Below are 20,703 nucleotides of genomic sequence, written 5' to 3'. Positions count from 1 at the left end.
AGGGACTGACAATTCTGTCAGTAAGCCATGCAGTTGTAAGGTGAAATCTCATGGGACCATCCCAATTTATGACATCAGTTGAAGGTATGGTTGTTAAGTGAATCACCCCCAGATGTTAAGTGTGATAGCCCATGAGTGTGACTTGCAACTCCCCGCTTGCATTTCCACTCATTTTGCTCGTTGGAAGCAGGCTGTGAAAGCTACAGATTGCTATCATGTGACAAGTGGATGCTCTGACAGCCAGAAGTATGAGCAATGCCCATAAGTCTCCTCATTCAGCAGTCTTAACTTCAAACGGTTGGTGAAAGTGGGGTCATTTAGAAAGCACTACCTCTAGACTTTCGTTACCCATTTCTTGCATTTCAGTGGCTTCTGTCCAAAACAAGCTTTGTTTGCACTCACTTCATATCATGTTCACAGTACATTCTATCATCCCGGCAATCTTGTTATTTTTTAGCAGCTCAGCAGCTTCAAATTCACACTCCATATTTTGCAAGCGAAGCTCACTTTAAGACTTGTGGACTTCAACTCCCAGAATTCCTCAGCCATGCTCGCTGGGGAATTCTGGAAGTTGAAGTTCACAAGTCTTAAAGTTGCCAAGTTTGGAGACCCCCTGGACTGGATGACTTGGTGATCGCTCCCAACTCTCTAACTGATTATGTTGTTATTTCCTCCAAAGGTTTCTCTTGACCTTAATTAGACAATATGCTTTGGCTGCAACTAGAGCAAACCTATCACATTTTCATTCTGTGCAGAGCAATAGCAATAGCATTTAGCACTTCCAGTATCTGAGGGGCTGCCACAAGGCAGAAGGGGTCAGGCTGTTCACCAGAGCACCAGAGGGAAGGACGAGAAACAATGGTTGGAAACTGATCAAAGAGAGAAGCAACCTGGAATTAAGGAGAAACTTCCTGACAATGAGGACAATCAACCAGTGGAACAGCTTTGCCTCCAGAAATCGTGGGTGGTCCATCACTGGGGATTTTCAAGAAAAGACTAGACAATCACCTATCTGAGATGGTGTAGGTTCTTCTGCTTAAGCAGGGGGATGGACTAGAAAACCTCCAGGGTCCCTTCCAGCTCTATTCTATTCTAGATTTACATACTGCCCCATAGTGCATTACAGCACTCTCTGGGCATTTTACAATGACAACATATTGCTCCCAACAATCTGGGTCCTCCTTTTACCAACCTTGGAAGGATGGAAGGCTGAGTCAACCTTGAGTCTGTCAGGATCGAATTCTAGACTGTGGTCAGTTGGCCTGCAATACTACATTCTAACCACTGCGCAACCAGGACTCCTATCTTTCTGTAATAACAAGTTAAATACAATAAGGATAGTTTTGATGCCTTAGGAATATTTTTATTCTGCATAATTATTTTTAGATTCTTACTTTCCTTTCAGACAGCTCTTGTTGGAATCCTAATTCTTACTTAATGACTCATTGATTTTTGCAAGCAAATCTTGTGCCCCAGAGCATTTCTTCTGGTTGAGTCTCTCGTGTTTAATAAAGTTGTCTCACTGGCTGAAAATAACCCAGCAAGCTGGGAACAAATAATGGGTTTGTATCCTGGTGAACTCTTGGAAGTTTTCTAAGATCCCAGCGGGATCATCAAGCTTTTCTTGCAATCAGAATGCTGATGGTCTTTTCTTCTATATGTGTCCTCTTGTGTTTAGTAAGAGTAGAGTTGTGGCTGAAACACTGACTACAGTTTGGGCACCTAAACGGCTTCTCGCCAGTGTGTAAACTGACGTGGCTGATTAAATTAGAGCTTGTTGTGAAACCTTTCCCACAATCGGGACACTCATATGGTTTTTCTCCCGTGTGAGTCCTCCGGTGTATCACCAGATTGGAATTCCGACTGAAACTTTTCCCACACTGCAAACATTTGTGGGGTTTCTCTCCCGTGTGCAGCTTCACATGGCTCGTAAGATTTGAACTAGTATTAAAGCTCTTCCCGCACTCTGGACACTCAAAGGGTTTCTCTCCCGTGTGAGTCCTCTTATGAATCACGAGGGTGGTGTGCTCGCTAAACCTTTTGCCGCACTGAGAGCACTGATAGGGCTTCTCTCCAGTGTGGGTCCTTTTATGTATGAAAAGATTGGAGCTGCAGCGAAAGACCTTCCCACACTCGGGGCATTCGTACGGCTTTTCTCCGGTGTGGGTCCTTCGGTGAACCACTAGGGAACTGTTTCGACCAAAGTTTTTGCCACATTCGGAGCATCTGTATGGTTTTTCTCCAGTGTGAATCCTCTCATGCATAATCAGCTGCGATTTGCAGCTTGTGTTTTTTCCACAATATGAGCATCTATGGGGCTTTGGCACCACTGGCCTTCTTGAAGTCTCAAGGAGATCAAAGATCTGCTTAATCCCCTGCTGAATGGCATTTTCATCCAAACCAACGTTTCCTTCCTCCCAAAATGGGGACCGCTTTCCTACCAGGCCTAGATGGCAGTCCAAATTAGTTTTGCCTCTCTGCCGATGTCCAGGTGTTACTGCGTTCTCATGAAATCGAAAACTATTAGTTTGGGCTTCATGGGGTTCCAAATGGCCCAAACTCTTCAACTCAACAGTGCCTCCCCGGGTTGCCTTCCCTTGTCCGTTACCTGGATTGGCAAGGGGAAAAAAAGAGAGTGATTTTTTAAAAACAAAACAAAACAAAACAAAACAAAACAAAACAAAACCACTTTTCCTCTCTCTGTTTTGGTCTTCAGAGTGGCTTTTACTGTGCTACCATTATAATCGACTGAGGCGTTTAATTCGTATTTCCCACAACCGTAATTGATCCTTTGTTAACAGTGGGAGAAAATACTGCCTAAACTTAAAATAAAATAGAAAAAGGGAGCTCATGGAGATATTCCTTGATTAACGACCACTCATTTTGTGGCTGTTCAGAATTACAAGGGTGCTGAATGAGGGGAATGTAATAAGTGAAGTTCTGGCTGTCCCAGCAAGCCCGTGGTGCCCTGATTACAATCCAGGCACTGGGCAACCAGCTGACAAGTGTTGCAGAGTCTAGTAGACATTTGATCATCATTTGGAACTTTCCCTGCTGGTTACCCACAAGCAAGGTCAATGGGGAAGCAGCAAGGAAGGTGTTGTGATTCCTTGCCAGCCAGTGGATCCGGCAGCTGAGTCCGAGGAATCAGAGGAGGAGGAGGAGCCTGGAGTGACATTAGAGTCAGAGGAAGGCTCTGAGGAGCTCCAAGACTTACAGTCGGACGAGGAGCCTGGCCCCTCTACTCATGCTCAAGCTGTGCTGGGAGTCTGAGTTGGACAGTGATGAAGCACAGCTGGGAACTATCCAGGATGCATGAAAGTGCCAGCAAGAAAAGAGAGCAGGACAGAGGAATGCAATGGGGTGGCTCCAAAGGCAAAGGAGAAGGCATTAGGAAGCCACACCTTGGCTGCAGTGTAAAAGGGAAGGCGTGGCAACCATTCGTGTTGAGGATCGAGTTTCTGTGAACTTTGTTTACCTTGGACATTGACTCAGGTCTGTGAATGATAAAAAGGGTTGTTTTTTTCTTGCGGTTCCTGCCTGCTTGTTGGAAGAGGGGTTTCTCCTTGTGAGCATAACAAGGACTCCCGTAGGCTGGGATAGAACAGAAGGTTGCAGATTGCTCCTGTAACTCGCTGCCACCTCCATTACTTCTTCTCCTATGGCTGAGCTACGAAGTACAGGATCCCAGATAGCTCATGTTTTGTAATGTATGCGTGCCTGCCACCTTCTACCTGCCCACCCTCCATAATGCATGTCCACCTACCCAGCCACACTGCAGTGGTGCCACCGCAGGCCTGATGGAAAGGGAAAACAGGATGCTTATTCTGCTACCTGTAAAGTTGAGGCAAGTTACAAAACCTTATGAATTAACAATTACAGGTAGTCCTTAACGTACAATAGTCAATTTAGTGACCATTCAACATTACAACAGCACTGAAAAGTGTGACTTATGACCCATTTTTCACACTGTCAACAACTGCAGCATCCCCACGGTCACATGATCCAAAGTCAGATGCTTGGCAACTGGTTCACATTTATGACGGATGCAGTGTCCCAGGGGTCATGGGATCCCCTTTTGAGACCTTCTGATGAGCAACGTCAATGGGGAAGCCAGATTCACTTAACGGATGTGTTAGTAAATTAACTGCAGTGATTCACTTAACAACGGTGGCAAGAAAAGTTGTAAAATTGAGCAAAATTCACCTAACAAATGTTTCAGACACATAGATTTTGGGCTCCATTGCAGTCGTAAGTCGAGGACTACCTGTATAAGTTGTTAAAACCCCATTGGGTCTGTTCACCTCCATCCCCACCTGCAGCTGTCCTAATTTTACATTAAGATAATACGAGAAATCTAAGAAGACTTACTGGAAACAGCGGTCTTCCTGTTGCCAACTTGATGAGCTTTGTTAGGTGGCTGCATCTTTTCTGGTTCTCCAAGTCGGAGAAAAGTGCCTGGACTTGCTATAAAAATAAAAACGAAAGCAAAACACACATGGCTATAACTATATCAAGTCCCCAGTTCAAATCCTAAGTTGACAGCACTCTTTTAATATGATGCTCTCGTAGTTAATCCTGCATGGTGATTTATGGAAATGAAAACCATTTTTGTCCAGCTTTTGCATGTGTGGTTTTCTCCTGGCAACTGGCAGGATAAGTTTCTTGGCAAGATTTCAGAAGTAGTTTGGCCCTGGCTTTCCTTTTCCTTGGGCTGAGAGGCCGTGAGAGGCCCAGCTGGCTTCATGCCAACGGCAGGACTAGAACTCACAATCTCCCAAATTCTAGCCTGGTCCGTTAAAACACTTAACCGAACTGGCTGTCTCTGTCAAGCATGCAGCTACACGGCTACCAACCATAAAATGCGCCTGAAGCAAAATGTTGTTGAATGAAGGTAGACGGGACTTGAATGGTATCATCTAAGTTTTCTGCCATCCATCCATACTATCCTTCAGGTGTCCAGTTACAGGTACTCCTCGACTTACAACCATTTGCTTAGTGACTGTTCGAAGTTACAACCGCCCTGAAAAAAAAAGACTTAACGATCGCTCTCCGCACGTACAATCCTGGCAGCATCCACATGGTCTCATGATCACAATTCAGAGGCTCGGCGACTGGCATGTATTTATGATGGTCCATGTCAAGTGAGATCCCCTTTTGTGACCGTCCGACCGGTCGAGGGGGAGGCCAGATTCACTTTTACAACCATGTTGCTAACTTAACAACGGCAGTGATTCAGCTGCGGGAAGAAAGGTCATAAAATGGGGCAAAAACTCACTGAACAATGTCTTGCTTAGCCACTGAGATTTGGGGCTCAATTGTGGTGGTAAGTCGAGGACCCCTCGTACTCTCCTGGGGGAACCATTTTGAGGAAACTTGTTTGTCTAAAAGCCCAAGTTTTTTTAGACAACTCTTTTTTGAGTGGGTGCAAGTCACCACGTTACCCACAGAAGCACTCGTATCTGCAGTTCAAAGTGGCATGGATGATTAGGGGCAGATTTGAGTGCCAGGCAGAATCCATATCATGTTCCCAGGTACATTTGTTACTGCTCCCCAATCTTGGGCGTTCCCAGTGCTTTTTTTGTAAAAGAAAAAGGTGCCGGAACTCACACATGTCATACAACCCGCCTTGCCTACCCTATAAGGTTCCATCCAAAAAAGGTGCCGGAACTCCGTTCTGAGCGTTCTATGAGAAAAAAAGCCCTGGGCGTTCCATCTGAGAAGCCCAATCTGGCTTCTCCTGAGAAAGTTTTCGGAACCGGGACCAAGGGGCCTGCACCCGAGTCTAGAACTGGGATGGGCAACTTCTGTCCCTCTCAAAAGCTGTGGACTTCCATTGGTCCCAACATTATCGAGAAAATAACAAGCGGGGGAATTAGCCCAAGAACACAGGGAGTCCTCGACTTACGACCATGACTGAGCCCAAAATTCATTTCGCTAAGTGAGACAGTTATTAAATGAGTTTTGCTCCATTTTATGACCTTTCTTGCTACCCTTGTTAAGTGAATCCCTGCAGCTGTCAAGTTAGTAACAGGGCCGTGAAGTGAATCTGGCTTCCCCGAAGGTCGCAAAAAGGGGATCACATGAACCTGGGACACTACACCTATCAAAAATATGAGTTGGTTTGACAAGCATCTCAATTTGGATCACGTGACCATGGGGATGCTGCTACAGGCGCAAATGTGAAAAATGGTCACAACTCACATTTTAGTACCCTTGCAACTTTGAACGGCCATTAAATGAACTGCTGTAAGTTGAGGACTATCTGTACCTAGGAAGGCCATCCACTGACCTGGTCTATGTCTTATATTTCCTGCTGCCATTGGAATCTGTCGACAGCATGTTTTCTCTGATTATCTCTTGAAGTCCCTTGTATGCATAATCTGAACTACACTGTGTTGTTTCTCTGTGTCATATAATATATGTGGGTATATGTGTAATTCTGTATTTTTGTCATATATAGGTTGTGTATATTGGAGGTGGTGACCCTTTGAGAGCTGTATGCAACAAAATTTCATTTTAATGTATGCCAATTAGTGTACATTCAAAGTGACAATAATTATTCTATTCTATTCTATTCTATTCTATTCTATTCTATTCTATTCTATTCTATTCTATTCTATTCTATTCTATTCTATTCTATTCTATTCTCACCAGAATTCCCAATAATTCCAATATTTCGTGTTCCTATCCAGCCCTTCTTCCTCATACAAAGCACCCTCCTTCACTTCCACAGAAAACTCCAAAGCTACCTGGGATCCCTGGAGATCTTCCCCTGAGATCCAGCAAGCTTTGGGACACCTTCTTCTCACTCAGCCCTTGCCTGGCTACGGCCTCCCTTCAGAGTGAGCTCTGCAGGACATTAAAATCTTCCTCTAATTGGAGCCAAGGCCATTGGGGCTATTTCCATTTAGGCTGAGGGCTCTGAACAGCCTTCAGGAACTCCCGCCAATGACTGTCCCCCTCTTTGCTCCAGTCACACCTCTGGTTCCTTCTCAGATTCTTCTTATTTGCTCCTGTCAGAAGCCTTCCAATGGGGCTACGTTGCTGGTCTTCCTTCTGCCTCCAGTTATCTTTCCAAATGGCTTCTAATGCCATCCTGCATTGTTTCCTCTACTTCTTCTCTGGAAAAATAAATTATAAAAGCAGAAAGATTAAAAGCAGAAAGAACTGCACATTCTCCCAGAATGAAACAGGATTTATAATTCATACAGAAAGCTCATTTTAACCATGAGTTGGTGACCAGGTTACAGAGACATAAGTCACTGCTTGCGTTCACATACTTCTCTAAAGGAAAGTCAAACAAAGCAAATTGGGGTTGCTGCAATATAACCTCCCAGCCAATATTAGCATATAATCTTGGGAGTTATTCACACCTGACCATCAGTTGGATAAAATACCTAAAATTCCACAGTTGAAGCCCAATTTAACAGACAGACAAAAAAAATCAATGCAAAATTACCAATGCCGTGTATTCCAATATTTATCACCTTATTTTTTTATTTTGACAAGCACACAAACAAAGCTTTCATGTAGGAGCTTATTTATTTTAGAAGCTGCCTGATGCTCTAATTCATAAAGACTCTGAGTGGATCACAAACAGCATTGCAATAAGAGCATAAAAACAGTATCTCTGAAATAACAAAAACAATTTAAAATTCATGTTTGAAGAATAATAAAATTGCAAGTACATAATTTAGTAGGGGGATTTCCTCTGTATACCAATTCCACACCCAAAGCCCATTGGAAGAGTCACAATATATATAATACTTGACCAATAGGATAAAGGCCTCCTACTGCAAATGTTTAAATTTTGTTTGTGTGTGCGTGTGTTAGGATTATAATAATAGGTTGGAAGGGATCTTGGAGGTCATCTAGTCCAACCCTCTGCTCAGGCAGGAAACCCTATACCATTTCAGACAAATGGCTGTCCAGTCTCTTCTTAAAAACTTCCAGTGTTGGAGCATTCACCACTTCTGGAGGCAGGTTGTCCCAGTGGTTAATTGGTCTAACTGTCAGGAAGTTTCTCCTTAGTTCTAGGTTGCCTTGACTAGTTTCCATCCGTTGCTTCTTGTCCTGCTTTCAGGTGCTTTGGAAAATAGCTTGACTCCCTCTTCTTTGTGGCAGCCCCTGAGATATTGGAACACTGCTATGTCCCCCCTCATCCTTCTCCTCGTTAAACTACACATACCCAATTCCAGCAACTGGATGCAGTATTGCAAGTGTGGCCTTATCAAGGCATTGTAAAGTGGTATTAACACTTCACATGATCTTGATTCTATCCCTCTGTTAATGCACCCTAGAACTGTGTTGGCTTTTTTGGCAGCTGCAGCAGATGGCTGGCTCACATTTAAGCAATCGTCCACTAGGACTCCGAGATCCCTCTCATAGTTACTACTATTGAGCTAGGTACCACGTATACCAGACATGTCAAACACAGGGCCCGGGGGCCAGATCCGGCCTGCGAAGTGGTTTCATGTGGCCCACAAAGCCATCCTGGAAACAGTGAGGGAATGGCCCCCACTGCCTTGGCCCTGGCCCAGAGACTCTCCTTCTGCCAGAGACCCTCAGATCAGTCCCACTCCTGCCCAGGCCCCCATAGGCACCCTTGATGCGAACGATGTAGAGCTGGCCATGCCCACCCAGTAGGCCATATGCACTCTAGCCACGCCCACCCTGGCCATACCCACCCGGCCCCCTGAGGGCAACCGCAATGCTGATGCGGCCCTCAATGAAATTGAGTTTGACACCCCTGACGTATACTGTACCTGTGTATTTGTTTTTTTCTTGCCTAAATGTAGAACCTTACCTTTTTCCACCATTGAATTTCATTTTGTTAGATAGCGCCCAGTGTTCAAGTCTGTCAAGATCCTTCTGTATCCTAAGCCTATCTTCTGGAGTATCTTGCCTTTGAAGTTTGTGGCTGGACCCGTGGCCTGTCTTATGTCAGCAGCTTCCTCTTCTGTATTCCCCTCCTGGACACCAGACTTGCTCGTCACGCATAAAGTTTTCCACCTCTCTTGTTGCTTTCTCTGCTTAAAATATCTTCCAGGGAATTTATTTTCCAGATAGCGAGAGCAGAAGTGGGGCTAGATGGCTAAGGGTCTCAGTTAAAGGAGCTAACACTGATCTCTTCTTTTTCATGTCTCTATTTAAATACTCATCTTTAGAAGCCATAAAAGACCAGGTTAGGAACAGGAGGAAATCTTGGAGAAAACCTCACCTATGGGGTCACAAAAAATAAATATCAACTTCATGGCCTATAATTAATTTCAATGGTGATTTGTCAAGAATCTAAACTAATGACCAGGAACAAAACTAACAAAGTCTCTAATGCAATTATATGTTTTAAACAGGAATTACACTTTTCTCCTTTAGGTTTTGCATTTAGAATTATATATACCATTTTACATCCAAAGCTTTTTGAAAATCAGATCACTGTTTTCAGTTACATCCTCTGATAAAAGACAAGAAGTCAATTCAGAATAAAAGAAATAAAATTAATTAATTAATTAATTAATTAATTAATTAATTAATAGAGGGATAGAATCAAGATCACGTGAAGTACTAATACCACTTTACAATGCCTTGGTAAGGCCACACCTGGAATACTGCATCCAGTTTTGGTCACCACTATGTAAAAAAGATGTTGAGACTCTAGAAAGGGTACAGAGAAGAGCAACAAAGATGATTGTGGGACTGGAGGCTAAAACATATAGGGAACGGTTGCTGGAATTGGATATGTCTAGTTTAATGAAGAGAAGGAGAAGGGCTGACATGATAGCAGTGTTCCAATATCTCAGGGGCTGCCACAAAGAAGAGGGAGTCAAGCTATTCTCCAGAGCACCTGAAGGCAGGACAAGAAGCAACGGATGGAAACTAATCTAAGGAGAGAAGCCACCTAGAACTAAGGAGAAATTTCCTGACAGTTAGAACAATTAATCAATGGAACTGCTTGCCTCCAGAAGTTGTGGGTTCTCCAACACTGGAAGTTTTTAAGAAGAGATTGCACAACAATTTGTCTGAAATGGTATAGGGTTTCCTGCTGGAACAGGGGGTTGGACTAGAAGACCTCCAAGGTCCCTTCCAACTCTGCTATTCTATCCTAGAGAGAGAGAGAGAGGGGGCAAGGCTTCCCTTAATTTGCATCCCTAAATCCAACCTGCCTTCCCCTGTGAAAGGACTAATTATTCAGAAATTTCTAATGAGTCTAAAGGTCGATAGCAGAATCCAACTGAAAGTCATAAAGTCAGAAAAGTAAATTAGAATAAGAAAAGCAGAAGTTGCTAGCTAACTGAAACCGTAAGAAGAGGAAACACAAAAACTGAGGATAAGTTTATAGCTGAAGGTAGCAAAGGTATAACCGCAAACAAATATAGAGATAATATATAGAAATATAGAACACCTGCTGCCAGCATCAAGCTCCCTTCGTCCAGTGCGCTCCCACAGGGAGGGTCTTCTCAGGGTGCCGCCGGTTAAAGATTGCCGGCGGGTAACACCCAGGAGTAGGGCCTTCTCAGTGGGTGCACCTGCCCTGTGGAACCAGCTGCCCGCGGAGCTTAGGACTGCCCCCAACCTCCGTTCATTCCGCCGGGACCTGAAGACCTGGCTCTTCGAGCTCTCTGGCCCAGGCATGAGAATTTTTTAATTTTAATTTTAATTGGGTTTTTTACTGTTCTCAGGGTTTTATTTAATCTTTTTTAATTTGTTTTAACGTTTGTATTGACTCTCTTTTAAATGCCCTGTAAACCGCCCTGAGTCCTTCGGGAAAGGGCGGTATATAAATCTAAATAAATAAATAAATAAATAAATAAATAAATAAATAAATAAATAAATAAATAAATAAATAAATAAATAAATAAATAAAATAATTATAAGAATTGAGCTTTGTTGATAGAAACTTAAGATGGTGATAGGATGTGCACAAAGAGGCTTCCAGGAACATGGGAGGGATAGTGGTTTTAGGCGGTCCAGATTAGTTATCGGATGATTGGGGAAGGGGGAATCTGCGTCGGGAGGGGTGTGTGTGTGTAGGATATAAAAATGTGTCAAAAATTCCACGTTCCAAACACCTGTAATCCCCCTCCTCCAGTCCTGCATCACTCTGGCCGCTCCATGAACTCACGAGCCTCTTGTTTTCGTAAGGAAATGTATTACCGGTAATTGGAAAAGGTGCTACCAGACGCCTTTCGACGTTTACCTCCCAATCCCTTCGCCTGGATTCAGAGACGTAGAAAAATCCCCATTAATTGAGCGGAGGCGCCCCGACTTTCCTGCACGGCGCAGGACCTAGGGGAGGTGCAAGCACCTGATTTAGAGGGGAGACCTCGAGATCATCGATCCATCCCTTGCCCTTCTTTCTACGCATCGCCACCACAGCCTCCGCTACTGCCGCCAGCCTTCCAGCGAAGCCGCCCTTGCTGCCCCCCCCCCCACACACAAAAAGAAAAGCAGAGTCGCAGACCTCCCACAAGGCCGGAAGAGGAAAATCTCCTTTTCGTTCTCTTCTTACTGGGACCACTCTAGACAGCGCGTATCTATCGTTCGGGCTCTTTGTTGCCGCACGTAGACCCGGAAACGGGCAGGATATTCTGGCGGAAGCGATTCGCCGTTTCTCTTCTCGGGCGCAGAAGCGTCAAAGCAGCCGAGCCGCGTTTCTCCCTTCCTGGCAAGCGGAGAAGGGCGACGCGGAGAAGCTGGGGGAGCCCCTCGGTTTGTCTTGGGCTTCTTTTGGCTACTTTGGAGCAGGAGACCCAATGAAGTCCAGGCGCCGGCGCTTCCGCGGTCTCGACGGCTGCAGCCAGGAGGCCGAGGAGCCCCGGGAGCTTTGCAGCCGCCTTCACCGCCTGTGCCGCCAGTGGCTGCGGCCGGAGAGGAGCAGCAAAGGGGAGATGCTGGACCTGGTGGTGCTGGAGCAGCTGCTGGCCCTGCTGCCCGCGGAGATGGCGAGCTGGGTGAGGGAGTGCGGAGCCGAGAGCTGTTCGCAGGCGGTGGCTCTGGCCGAAGGCTTCCTCCTCAGCCAAGCCCAGCGGGAAGAGGCGGGAAAGGGGCAGGTGAGGAGGCGGGGGGGGGCTTCATCCCGGGAGCTCCATTGGGGGGGGGGGAATGATCAAGAATCTAATCACTTCTGCAAGAAAACAAAGGGATTAGAAATATGACTCTGTAGCCTTCATTAAAACTATATTATCAAATATTTTGATAACTAATTTCATTTTTTCCCCTAAATTAATTTATTCGCAGGCGGTGGCCCTGGCCGAAGGCTTCCTCCTCAGCCAAGCCCAGCGGGAAGAGCCGGGAAAGGGGCAGGTGAGGAGGACGGGGGGGGGGCTTCATCCTGGGAGCTGCATGGTGGTGGTGGGAATCGGCAGTCTAGCCATGTTTGCAAGAAGTCAAAGAGATTCAGAACCTGTCTCTGCAGCCTTTTCAGGAATTCCTCGTATTTGGAGAACTGGTTTCTTCTTGTGGCAAATGCTTGCTTCCTAAATCGACCTTTCTCTTCCTTTACATCTCTGTATCCTCCGAGATGTTATCCACCTGTCTCATAATAATCAGGGTTTACGTTGTGATCTGCTGTCGCCACAATCTAGATAAGGGGAAGCGTTTGGATGACCAGTGGTGGCAGTTCTACTGCTGTGGTTAGAACGCCATATTGCAGGCTAATTCAAGATCATGACCGGCTCAAGTTTGACTCGGCCTGCCATCCTTCCCAGGTCGGTAAAATGAGGATCTAGATTGCTGGGGGCAAAAATACCCACCACCCTCTATCCAGCGCTATTTATTTAGTCCTTTGTTAGGTGAGTTTCTTCTTAGCAGTGAGTGCATGGAGCTTGGCAGAACCGCCAGAGTCTATTTCCTGTTATTTGTTAACATAGGCAGAAGATGGTAAGATAAGCAAAAAATATCTTTACCACATGTGCTTTCCTGTAAGCCTAATGTGGTTAAGCCATCTGTTTTGAGGACTATAGACGTTTCCTGTTACTTAGCCTTTGCTCTTTCCACTGCTTTTGGTCACGTACATCTTACTAAAGGATGTCAAACATTGTTGATACAAAAACACTTTACTATTTTCCACACGACCTACTCAAGGTTGACTCAGCCTTCCATCCTTCCTAGGTCGGTAAAATGAGGACCCAGATTGTTGGTGTCAACATGATGACTCTCTGTCTAAACCTCATAGAGAGGGCTGTAAAAACACTATGAAGTGGTGTGTAAAGTGCTTAAGTGCTATTGCCTCTAGTACAGAGCCATTTTTATATAAGCCCTATAATACCACAATAGTGAGAGAAAGGAGCAAATTAATACATGCTTACATTTTATGAACATAACACAGTTTGCTGTCCTAAATCCCAACTGTTCATCGTTTACCCCAAAACATCAGCCAGTACAGAGTAGAGTCCCTGTGTTCTCTCATATTGATGGGTTGGGAAGATACAGGAAGAGAAAGAAAAGGAAATGCAAGTGAACTAACATGGTTCCAATCCAAAGTAAATCATAAACCAGGCTGTTTTGACAGGTAAAGTTCTACATTTCTACAGTTCTACATTTAGGCAAGAAAAACCAAATGTACAGATATAGTATGGAATCTTGCTCAACAGTAGCAACTGTGAGAGGGATCTTGGAGTCCTGGTGGACAATCATGTAAATATGAGCCAGCAGTGTGCTGCAGCTGCCAAAAAAGCCAACACAGTGCTAGGCTGCATTAACAGGGATAGAATCAAGATCACGTGAAGTACTAATACCACTTTACAATGCCTTGGTAAGGCCACCCTTGCATCCAGTTTTTGTCACCACGATGTAAAAAAGATGTTGAGACTCTTGACAGAGTAGAGAAAAGAGCAACAAAGATGATTGGGGGACTGGAGGCTAAAACATATAAGGAACGGTTGCTGGAATTGGGTATGTCTAGTTTAATGAAGAGAAGGACAATAGCAGTGTTCCAATATCTCAGGGGTTTCCACAAAGAAGAGGGAGTCAAGCTATTCTCCAAAGCACCTGAAGGCAGGACAAGAAACAACGGATGCAAACAGAACAATCAACCAGTGGAACAACCTGCCTCCAGAAGCGGTGAATGCTCTAACACTGCAAGTTTTTAGGAAGAGACGGGACAGCTATTTGTCTGAAATGGTTTAGGGTTTCCTGCCTGAGCAGGGGGTTGGACTAGATGACCTCCAAGGTCCCTTCCAACTTTATTATTATTGTTGTTTGTTGTTAGTAATTATTATTAACTATTTTTTATTATTGTTATTATTATTATTAGGAGCCAATCACGAGGAAGAACTCAGCAGAGCTACAGAGAAGAGGAGATCAACCCAGCCCTTCTCAAGAGATACTTTTCAGGAGGATTCAGTTTGAGCCTCCTTGGCAGGTAAGTGCAGGTTTCTTCTGAGAGCAGGAGACTTCCAGCTCTGTCCATTCATGAGCTGCTTTAACCACTAAATGCTGAGTCTGTGCATCTGAACACAGTGTCCCCCCCCCCCCCGAAGCTCCTGCTGAGTCATACTCAGCTTTCAAGATTGTTCTGGAGATTCGAGCAAGAGACAATTCACAAGCAGGGAACCTTGTATTAGACATATAATTTATTTGTAGAAATAATCAGTATTAGAGGGAACGTGGTGGCTCAGTGGGTTAGGACGCTGAGCTTGTCAATCAGAAGGTCGGCAGTTTGGCGGGTCGAATCTCAAGTGCCACATAGCAGAGTGAGCGCCTGTTACTCGTCCCAGCTTCTGCCAACCTAGCAGTTCGAAAGCACGTAAAAATGCAAGTAGAAAAATAGGGACCACTACGGTGGGAAGGTAACAGCGTGCCTTTGGCATCTAGTCATGCCGGCCACATGACCACGGAGACGTCCTCAGACAAGTGCTGGCTCTTCGGCTTTGAAAGGAGATGAGCACCGGCCCCTAGAGTCGGAAACGACTAGCACGCATGTGCGGGGGAACCTTTACCTTTACCTTTAATCAGTATTAAGTACTATTAATACTACTATTAAGTAGTATTAATACTACTTAATACTATTCAGAAGAGTGCCTAAATGAGGTAGAAATAAAAGCCATGAATTGAAACAAATAACAGTGGGACTAAACATACTTGAGAAGTATTGTTTGTTTGTTTATTTTAATTATTTTTTATGCCACCCATCTCCCTTGTAAGGTGACTGTAAGTATACCAGCAAAAAGAGACCACATTAAGGATAAACCAGTAAGTCAACACGAACTGTCTGTAGCAATAAAACTGTTGGTCAAGTGACTTGGGATTTCAAGGACATTGCCAATATTTCGAAATAGCTTAGGAAAGATGTTCCTAAGGAATTTGGTCAGCAGCACTGGTGAGTCTAGGGCAGACATGTCAAACACAAGGCCCGGGGGCCGGATCCGGCCCGTGAAGTGGTTTCATGTGGGCCGCGAAGCCATCCTGGAAACAGTGAGGGAACGGCCCCCACTGCCTTGGCCCTGGCCCTGGCCCAGAGACCCTCCTTCTGCCAGAGACCCTCAGATCTGTCCCACTACTGCCCAGGCCCCCATAGGCAGCCTTGATGCGAAGGATGTAGAGCTGGCCACGCCCACCCAGTAGGCCATACGCACTCTAGCGACGCCCACCCAGTAGGCCACGCCCACCCTGGCCATACCCACCCGGCCCCCTGAGGGCAACCACAATGCTGATGCGGCCCTCAATGAAATTGAGTTTGACACCCCTGGTCTAGGGGATTTTGCTGCCCCAAACCTCCTTCCTGAGTTATTCCAGCCCAATGGCAAGCTCCTCAAGGGTGGCTGTGTTGCATTCTACAACCTGAAAGCAGCTAAGCTTGATTTGTTGCAGCTACTGCTTCCCAGCCCTAAGGATTATGTGAACATGAAGACATCCATGTGTCCTTGTCACTGTGTAAGAGGTTTTGTGAACTGGAATAGCCATAGCAACAAACCAATTGGAATGTGGCTCAAGATCCCAAAGCAAACAAACTCACTTGGAATTCCAGCAACAAATTTTTATTCAAAATAAAGCGTTTGCAAAAGCTTGGTGGACTGAAACATTCACAGGAGTCCAGTCACACCTTAAAGAGCTGTTTGATACATTTTTATATCCTACCCCCGACGCAGATTCCCCCCTCCCCCCGTCGCACTCAACGCCCCTTATCTAATCATTCGATACCTACTTTGGACCGCCTAAAACCACTGTCCCTTCCTACGTTCCAGGAAGCCCCTTTGTTCATATCCTATCTCTCACCATCTAATTTTCTGTTAGCACAGCTCCGCTCCTAGAGTTATTTCGATACTTCCTCTGCTAGGAGTTTCAGTTAGCTAGCGACTTCTGCTTTTCACATTTGTACCTGTCAACACTCTATATTATTATTTCTGACCTTTAGTTGGCTCCTGCTTCTTCTGACAACCTTTAGACTCATTAGAAATTTCTGAATAATACCTTATTCCTTTCACAACCAGTGAGACTGCTTTGGATTAAGACACATTATTGGCTTTGTGAGGCATGTGATCCAGCCTAGGTCTGGGTGTGTCTTAAGTCTTCTCTCTCTCGGTTTTTTTCTGATCTCCCAAGTTAAGAGTTGTTGATTTTCCCCAGAGCTGAATGAAACTGTATATATCGTGTTTATATATATAATTTTATAGGTAAAGTTTTTCTAAACTATGCCTCCTGCTCATTTTGAATGTGTGCTTATTTTGGGGGGCTTATTTTTCCGCTGGAAAGCTGTAAACTCTTTAACAGTTCTGAATGAAAATGTCCATCTGGTCTCTTGCCAATGTCTGTTTACTATTGCGTGCAGTAAGAGAGAAAACATACAACTGTTTCCTGGGTTTGTCTGCTAAAGAACAGGTTTTTTCCCCTCTTTCTAGAGCTCTGATCCCTTCAAGGAGGTGACTCTGGATTTCACGGAGGAAGAGTGGAGGCTGCTAGATCCTGGCCAGAAGGCCTTGTGCAAGGAAGTCATGCAGGAGTTTTCTAGGAATATGGCTGCTCTGGGTAAGGCCAGGCTCCTCATCTCTCTATAAGGCTGTGGCAGAAATACTTACCAAAGATTTGGCAAATTTCCTAGATAGTCCGTGGAAATGGCTGAGCCGACTGACTGATCAACAATTGAATATGTTTCTTGGCTGAAAAACTTGTATCCCATCAAGGTCTCCCAGATAACAATTTGCAGATATCAAATCCTGGCTAGACAAGTGGATTGTACCAAACCTGGAATGCAGATTGGCATGTTTTTGAGGGGGGAAAACACCCCCTGCCTCACCCTTATAAATTCTAAACAGAATGTTAACTTCCTTTTTTTCAAAACAGATGATGTGTCTGTGAATGAGAAGAAGAAGCAGGCCAGGTTAAATCTATTCCCAATGGAGAAGAGTGAAGTGATATTTGGAACCAAAAGGCAAGAGAGAAGCCATTTAGAAGATGGAGGGGAGAGGTCATCCACATCTCTTCCTGTTGATACTTGTGGCTTCCTGTCCCAGCGAGAACAGAAAGAAAAGAGAAAAGAAAAATATAGGAAAAAAGAAAACCTGACTTTGAATTACATCAACATGGCAGAAACCAGACTAAAGAAAAACTGCATGCCTCTAGACACTATGGAGAATAATTCTGTCATTCCAACTTCACCAAAGGAACTGCATAGGAAACTCAGATCACATACCTCTGTAAAATCTGGAGGGGATTCCAGTCTGAGCATAACAAGGGAGGTTTGCATGCAGAGTGGAAAGAGTTTCAGTCGCAAAAGTAATCTTAATTTCCACCAAAAGATCCACACTGGGGAGACATCACATAAATGTCGGTATTGTAAAAAGACCTTTAACCAGAGAGGACATTTTAATCTTCATAAAAAAATCCATACTGGGGAGAGACCATATAAGTGCTTGGAATGTGGAAAGACCTTCATCCGGAAAGACCAGTTCAATCTTCATGAAAGGATCCACACTGGGGAGAAACCATATAAATGCTTGGAGTGTGGAAAGAGCTTTGGTATCAAAAGTAGTTTCAGTCGCCACCAAAGGAACCACACAGTGGAGAAACCACACAAATGCCTCAAGTGTGGAAAGAGCTTCATTATCAAAAGTGCCCTTATTCTTCACCTCAGGATCCACACAGGAGAGAGACCATATAAATGCATGGAATGTGGAATGAGCTTAATTAGCAAGGGTAAATTTAATCGCCACCAAAGGACCCACACAGGGGAGAGACCATATAAATGCAAGGTGTGTGGAAAAAGCTATACCCGGAAAGGACATCTTAATCGTCATGTAAGTATCCACACAGGGGAGAGTGTCATGGCCCCATCGGATCCTAGTTCAGAGGAGGAGGAGGAGTTGGACCTGGGACTTTCCGACAGGGGTGACCCATCTCCTTTGGCATATTTGGAGAGGCCAGGGGCTGTCCCAGGCCCCTCAGGCACTGGGGGAGGTGACCAACCAGATGGAGAGCTACCTGCCTGCACAGACACAGGAGGATCAGCTGCTGGCTGGCAGTGGTGCTGATAGGCAGCAAATCTCCTCTGATGAGGAACAGCTGGCTCCTCCACTGATCCAAGGGCAAGGAGTGTGGAGCGTAGGCAAGCCCAAAGAAGGGCTGCAAGGCTACTCAAGAGAAGATTGCCCCACCCCTACTCATAAGGAACCCCTGGAGTGGACTGATTTAAGGAGAAGCTATGGGGAGTTAATATAGGGATGCGGTGGCTCAGTGGGTTAGGATGCTGAGCTTGTCGATCAGAAGATCGGCAGTTTGGCGGGTCGAATCCCGAGTGCCGCATAACAGAGTGAGTGCCTGTCCCAGCTTCTGCCAACCTAGCAGTTCGAAAGCACGTAAAAATGCAAGTAGAAAAATAGGGACCACTACGGTGGGAAGGTAACAGCGTTCCATGCGCCTTTGGCATCTAGTCATGCTGGCCACATGACCACGGAGACGTCCTCGGACAAGCGCTGGCTCTTCGGCTTTGAAACGGAGATGAGCACCGGCCCCTAGAGTCGGAAACGACTAGCATGCATGTGCGGGGGAACCTTTACCTTTGCTAGGAGCAATTGTTTGCTTTGGATTACATTCCCCCCCCCTCCGCTTTGACTCGTCCCTGTTGGTGTTTACCTTGCCTTGCCTTGAAGATTGCTCTTTGTCTTCAACCTTGCCCTTGTTTTGTGGATTGCTTTGCTTCTCTCTGCCCATGGAACTACTTCTTGCCTTGGACCTTTTCTTTGCCCGGAGGACTGCCATTGACTTGTACCTGGACTCTTGCCTTGTGGACTGGACTTGGAATCCTGGACCTTGCCTTGTGAGCGTGTTCCTACTCTTGGGACTTTATTTGTACTACAGGGATTGTTGTTTGGGGGACTGAGGGTGGCTGCCTTCAGGGTAGTCTTACCGGTTGTTGGAGGGCTGTTTGCTGGACCCTTTGTTCAGATAAATAAAGGACTCTCTAGAGAGGCCTGCCTTGCCTTGACCACGTGGGTCATAACAATCAGATTGGGTAGATGAATGGAATGTGGAAAGAAGTTCAGTAGGAAGACTCATCTTAATTGCCACCAAAGGAGCCACCAAGCCCTGGGCCACAGACTGGTACTGTTCTGCCTGTTGAGAACCGGGCCATGCAAGTAGTGGGCAAACCTCTGAAGCTTCATTTGCGTATGCAGGGGATTAGTTTGTGTGTGCAAAACCATCCCCTCCGAGCAACCACCATCGCTGAAAGTCTGTTGAGCCAAAAAAAATTGGGGACCGCTGGCATAAACTACGTAAGTGCCCGGAATGTGGAAAGAACTTTACTTGGAAAGGAAGTTTCACTTATCATAAAAAGCAACAGGGAGAAAGCAGAACTACTTAACTTGTTTTTTGCATCCGTCTTTATCCAAAGGGAAAAAAACAGTCTAACCCAGGGCTTTTCAACCTTGGGATATCCCACTTTTGGGATAAGGCAATCGAGTACCACCAGTCGCCCAGCAAGGTGTCAAAAACTTGATCAAAAAAAAAGGAAAAAATGATAAAGTACAGGTAGTCGACTTACAACAATTCGCTTAGTGACTTTTTGAAGTTACGACGGCACTGAAAAAAGTGACTAATGACCATTTTTCACACTTATGACTGTTGCAGCATCCCCAGGGTCATGTGATTTACATTCGGATGCTTAGCAACTGATTCATACTTAGGACGGTCACAGTGTCCCAGGGTCATGTGATCACCTTTTCCAACTTTTTGACAAGCAAAGTCAATGGCTGGTGGCGGGGGAGCTCATTACTCAGGTTGCAGGGTGCCTGTGAGGGGGGAATCCACGGGTCTCTGGTGGAGGGGGGGTGGGACTGGGATGGGTGCCCTCCCTCTCCCATTGTACCTCCCTCTCCCATTGTCCCTCCCTCAGGTTGCAGGGTGCTTGTGGGGGGGCGGAAATCTGTGGGTCTGGTGGAGGGGTGTGGGACTGGGGTGGGTGCACTCCTTCCCTCCCTCTCTCCCATTGTCCCTTCCTTCCTTTCTTCCCTCCCTCTTTATCCCTTCCCTTTCTCCAGGTTGTCCGGGCACCTGTCCCGGGAGGTTATCAGTAACAACCTTGTGAAAGAGGGAGACCGAATGCCCCCAATTTGCCCAGGAGCCCTGGGGGGCTTGAAACCAGATTGCCCCAATCCAATCTCTCTCCTTCCTCCCTCTGCTAGACAGGCTTTGTAAAAAGCTCCTGCCAGAGGCCCCGACATTCTCACAAACTCCCAGGGTTTGCTACAAAAGGTGAAGGGACTA

The 20,703-nt window shown here is 45.5% G+C and overlaps 2 protein-coding genes across 8 annotated transcripts; one reads left to right on the top strand and one right to left on the bottom strand.

The window, feature by feature from the left end:
• Positions 1–1,351: 1,351 nt before the first annotated feature.
• LOC308662384 (uncharacterized protein) lies at positions 1,352–11,431 on the bottom strand. Of its 7 annotated transcripts, XM_081318128.1 has the most exons (7): positions 11,309–11,431; positions 8,810–9,223; positions 6,983–7,124; positions 6,753–6,852; positions 4,857–5,023; positions 4,372–4,467; positions 1,352–2,608 (listed from the first exon to the last, which is right to left on the bottom strand). In XM_081318128.1, the coding sequence occupies exons 5-7, from the start codon at positions 4,933–4,935 to the stop codon at positions 1,614–1,616; spliced, it is 1,170 nt and encodes a 389-aa protein (XP_081174254.1). In that variant the 5' UTR covers positions 4,936–5,023; positions 6,753–6,852; positions 6,983–7,124; positions 8,810–9,223; positions 11,309–11,431; the 3' UTR covers positions 1,352–1,613. The 7 variants fall into 7 exon arrangements, with proteins under 7 accessions (XP_081174254.1, XP_081174251.1, XP_081174252.1 ...); XM_081318125.1 differs by having other exon boundaries at positions 6,753–7,124; XM_081318126.1 differs by having other exon boundaries at positions 6,753–7,124; positions 11,353–11,422.
• A 146-nt stretch (positions 11,432–11,577) lies between these two features.
• On the top strand, positions 11,578–20,272 carry LOC308662994 (uncharacterized protein). Its single transcript, XM_081319137.1, has 5 exons — positions 11,578–12,053; positions 12,241–12,306; positions 14,258–14,365; positions 16,842–16,968; positions 17,284–20,272. Exons 1-5 carry the CDS (start codon positions 11,757–11,759, stop codon positions 18,468–18,470), a joined length of 1,785 nt encoding a protein of 594 aa, XP_081175263.1. The 5' UTR covers positions 11,578–11,756; the 3' UTR covers positions 18,471–20,272.
• Positions 20,273–20,703: the final 431 nt, after the last annotated feature.

Source organism: Vipera berus (assembly GCF_964194415.1).
Source record: "Vipera berus genome assembly, chromosome: 2".
Lineage (NCBI taxonomy): Eukaryota > Metazoa > Chordata > Lepidosauria > Squamata > Viperidae > Vipera > Vipera berus.
This window is presented reverse-complemented; position numbering and strand designations above follow the sequence as displayed.

Excerpts from the sequence above, each read along its gene's own strand:
- LOC308662384 (XM_081318125.1), bottom strand. The coding sequence starts at position 4,935 with ATGGCAGAAAACTTAGATGATACCATTCAAGTCCCGTCTACCTTCATT. Across the intron at positions 4,468-4,856 it reads TGCTTCAGGCGCATTTTATG|CAAGTCCAGGCACTTTTCTC; the intron begins GTTGGTAGCCGT and ends TTATTTTTATAG. Across the intron at positions 2,609-4,371 it reads CAGGAAGACCGCTGTTTCCA|GTAACGGACAAGGGAAGGCA; the intron begins GTAAGTCTTCTT and ends TTGCCAATCCAG.
- LOC308662994 (XM_081319137.1), top strand. The coding sequence starts at position 11,757 with ATGAAGTCCAGGCGCCGGCGCTTCCGCGGTCTCGACGGCTGCAGCCAG. Across the intron at positions 12,054-12,240 it reads AAGAGGCGGGAAAGGGGCAG|GCGGTGGCCCTGGCCGAAGG; the intron begins GTGAGGAGGCGG and ends ATTTATTCGCAG. Across the intron at positions 14,366-16,841 it reads AGTTTGAGCCTCCTTGGCAG|AGCTCTGATCCCTTCAAGGA; the intron begins GTAAGTGCAGGT and ends CCCTCTTTCTAG.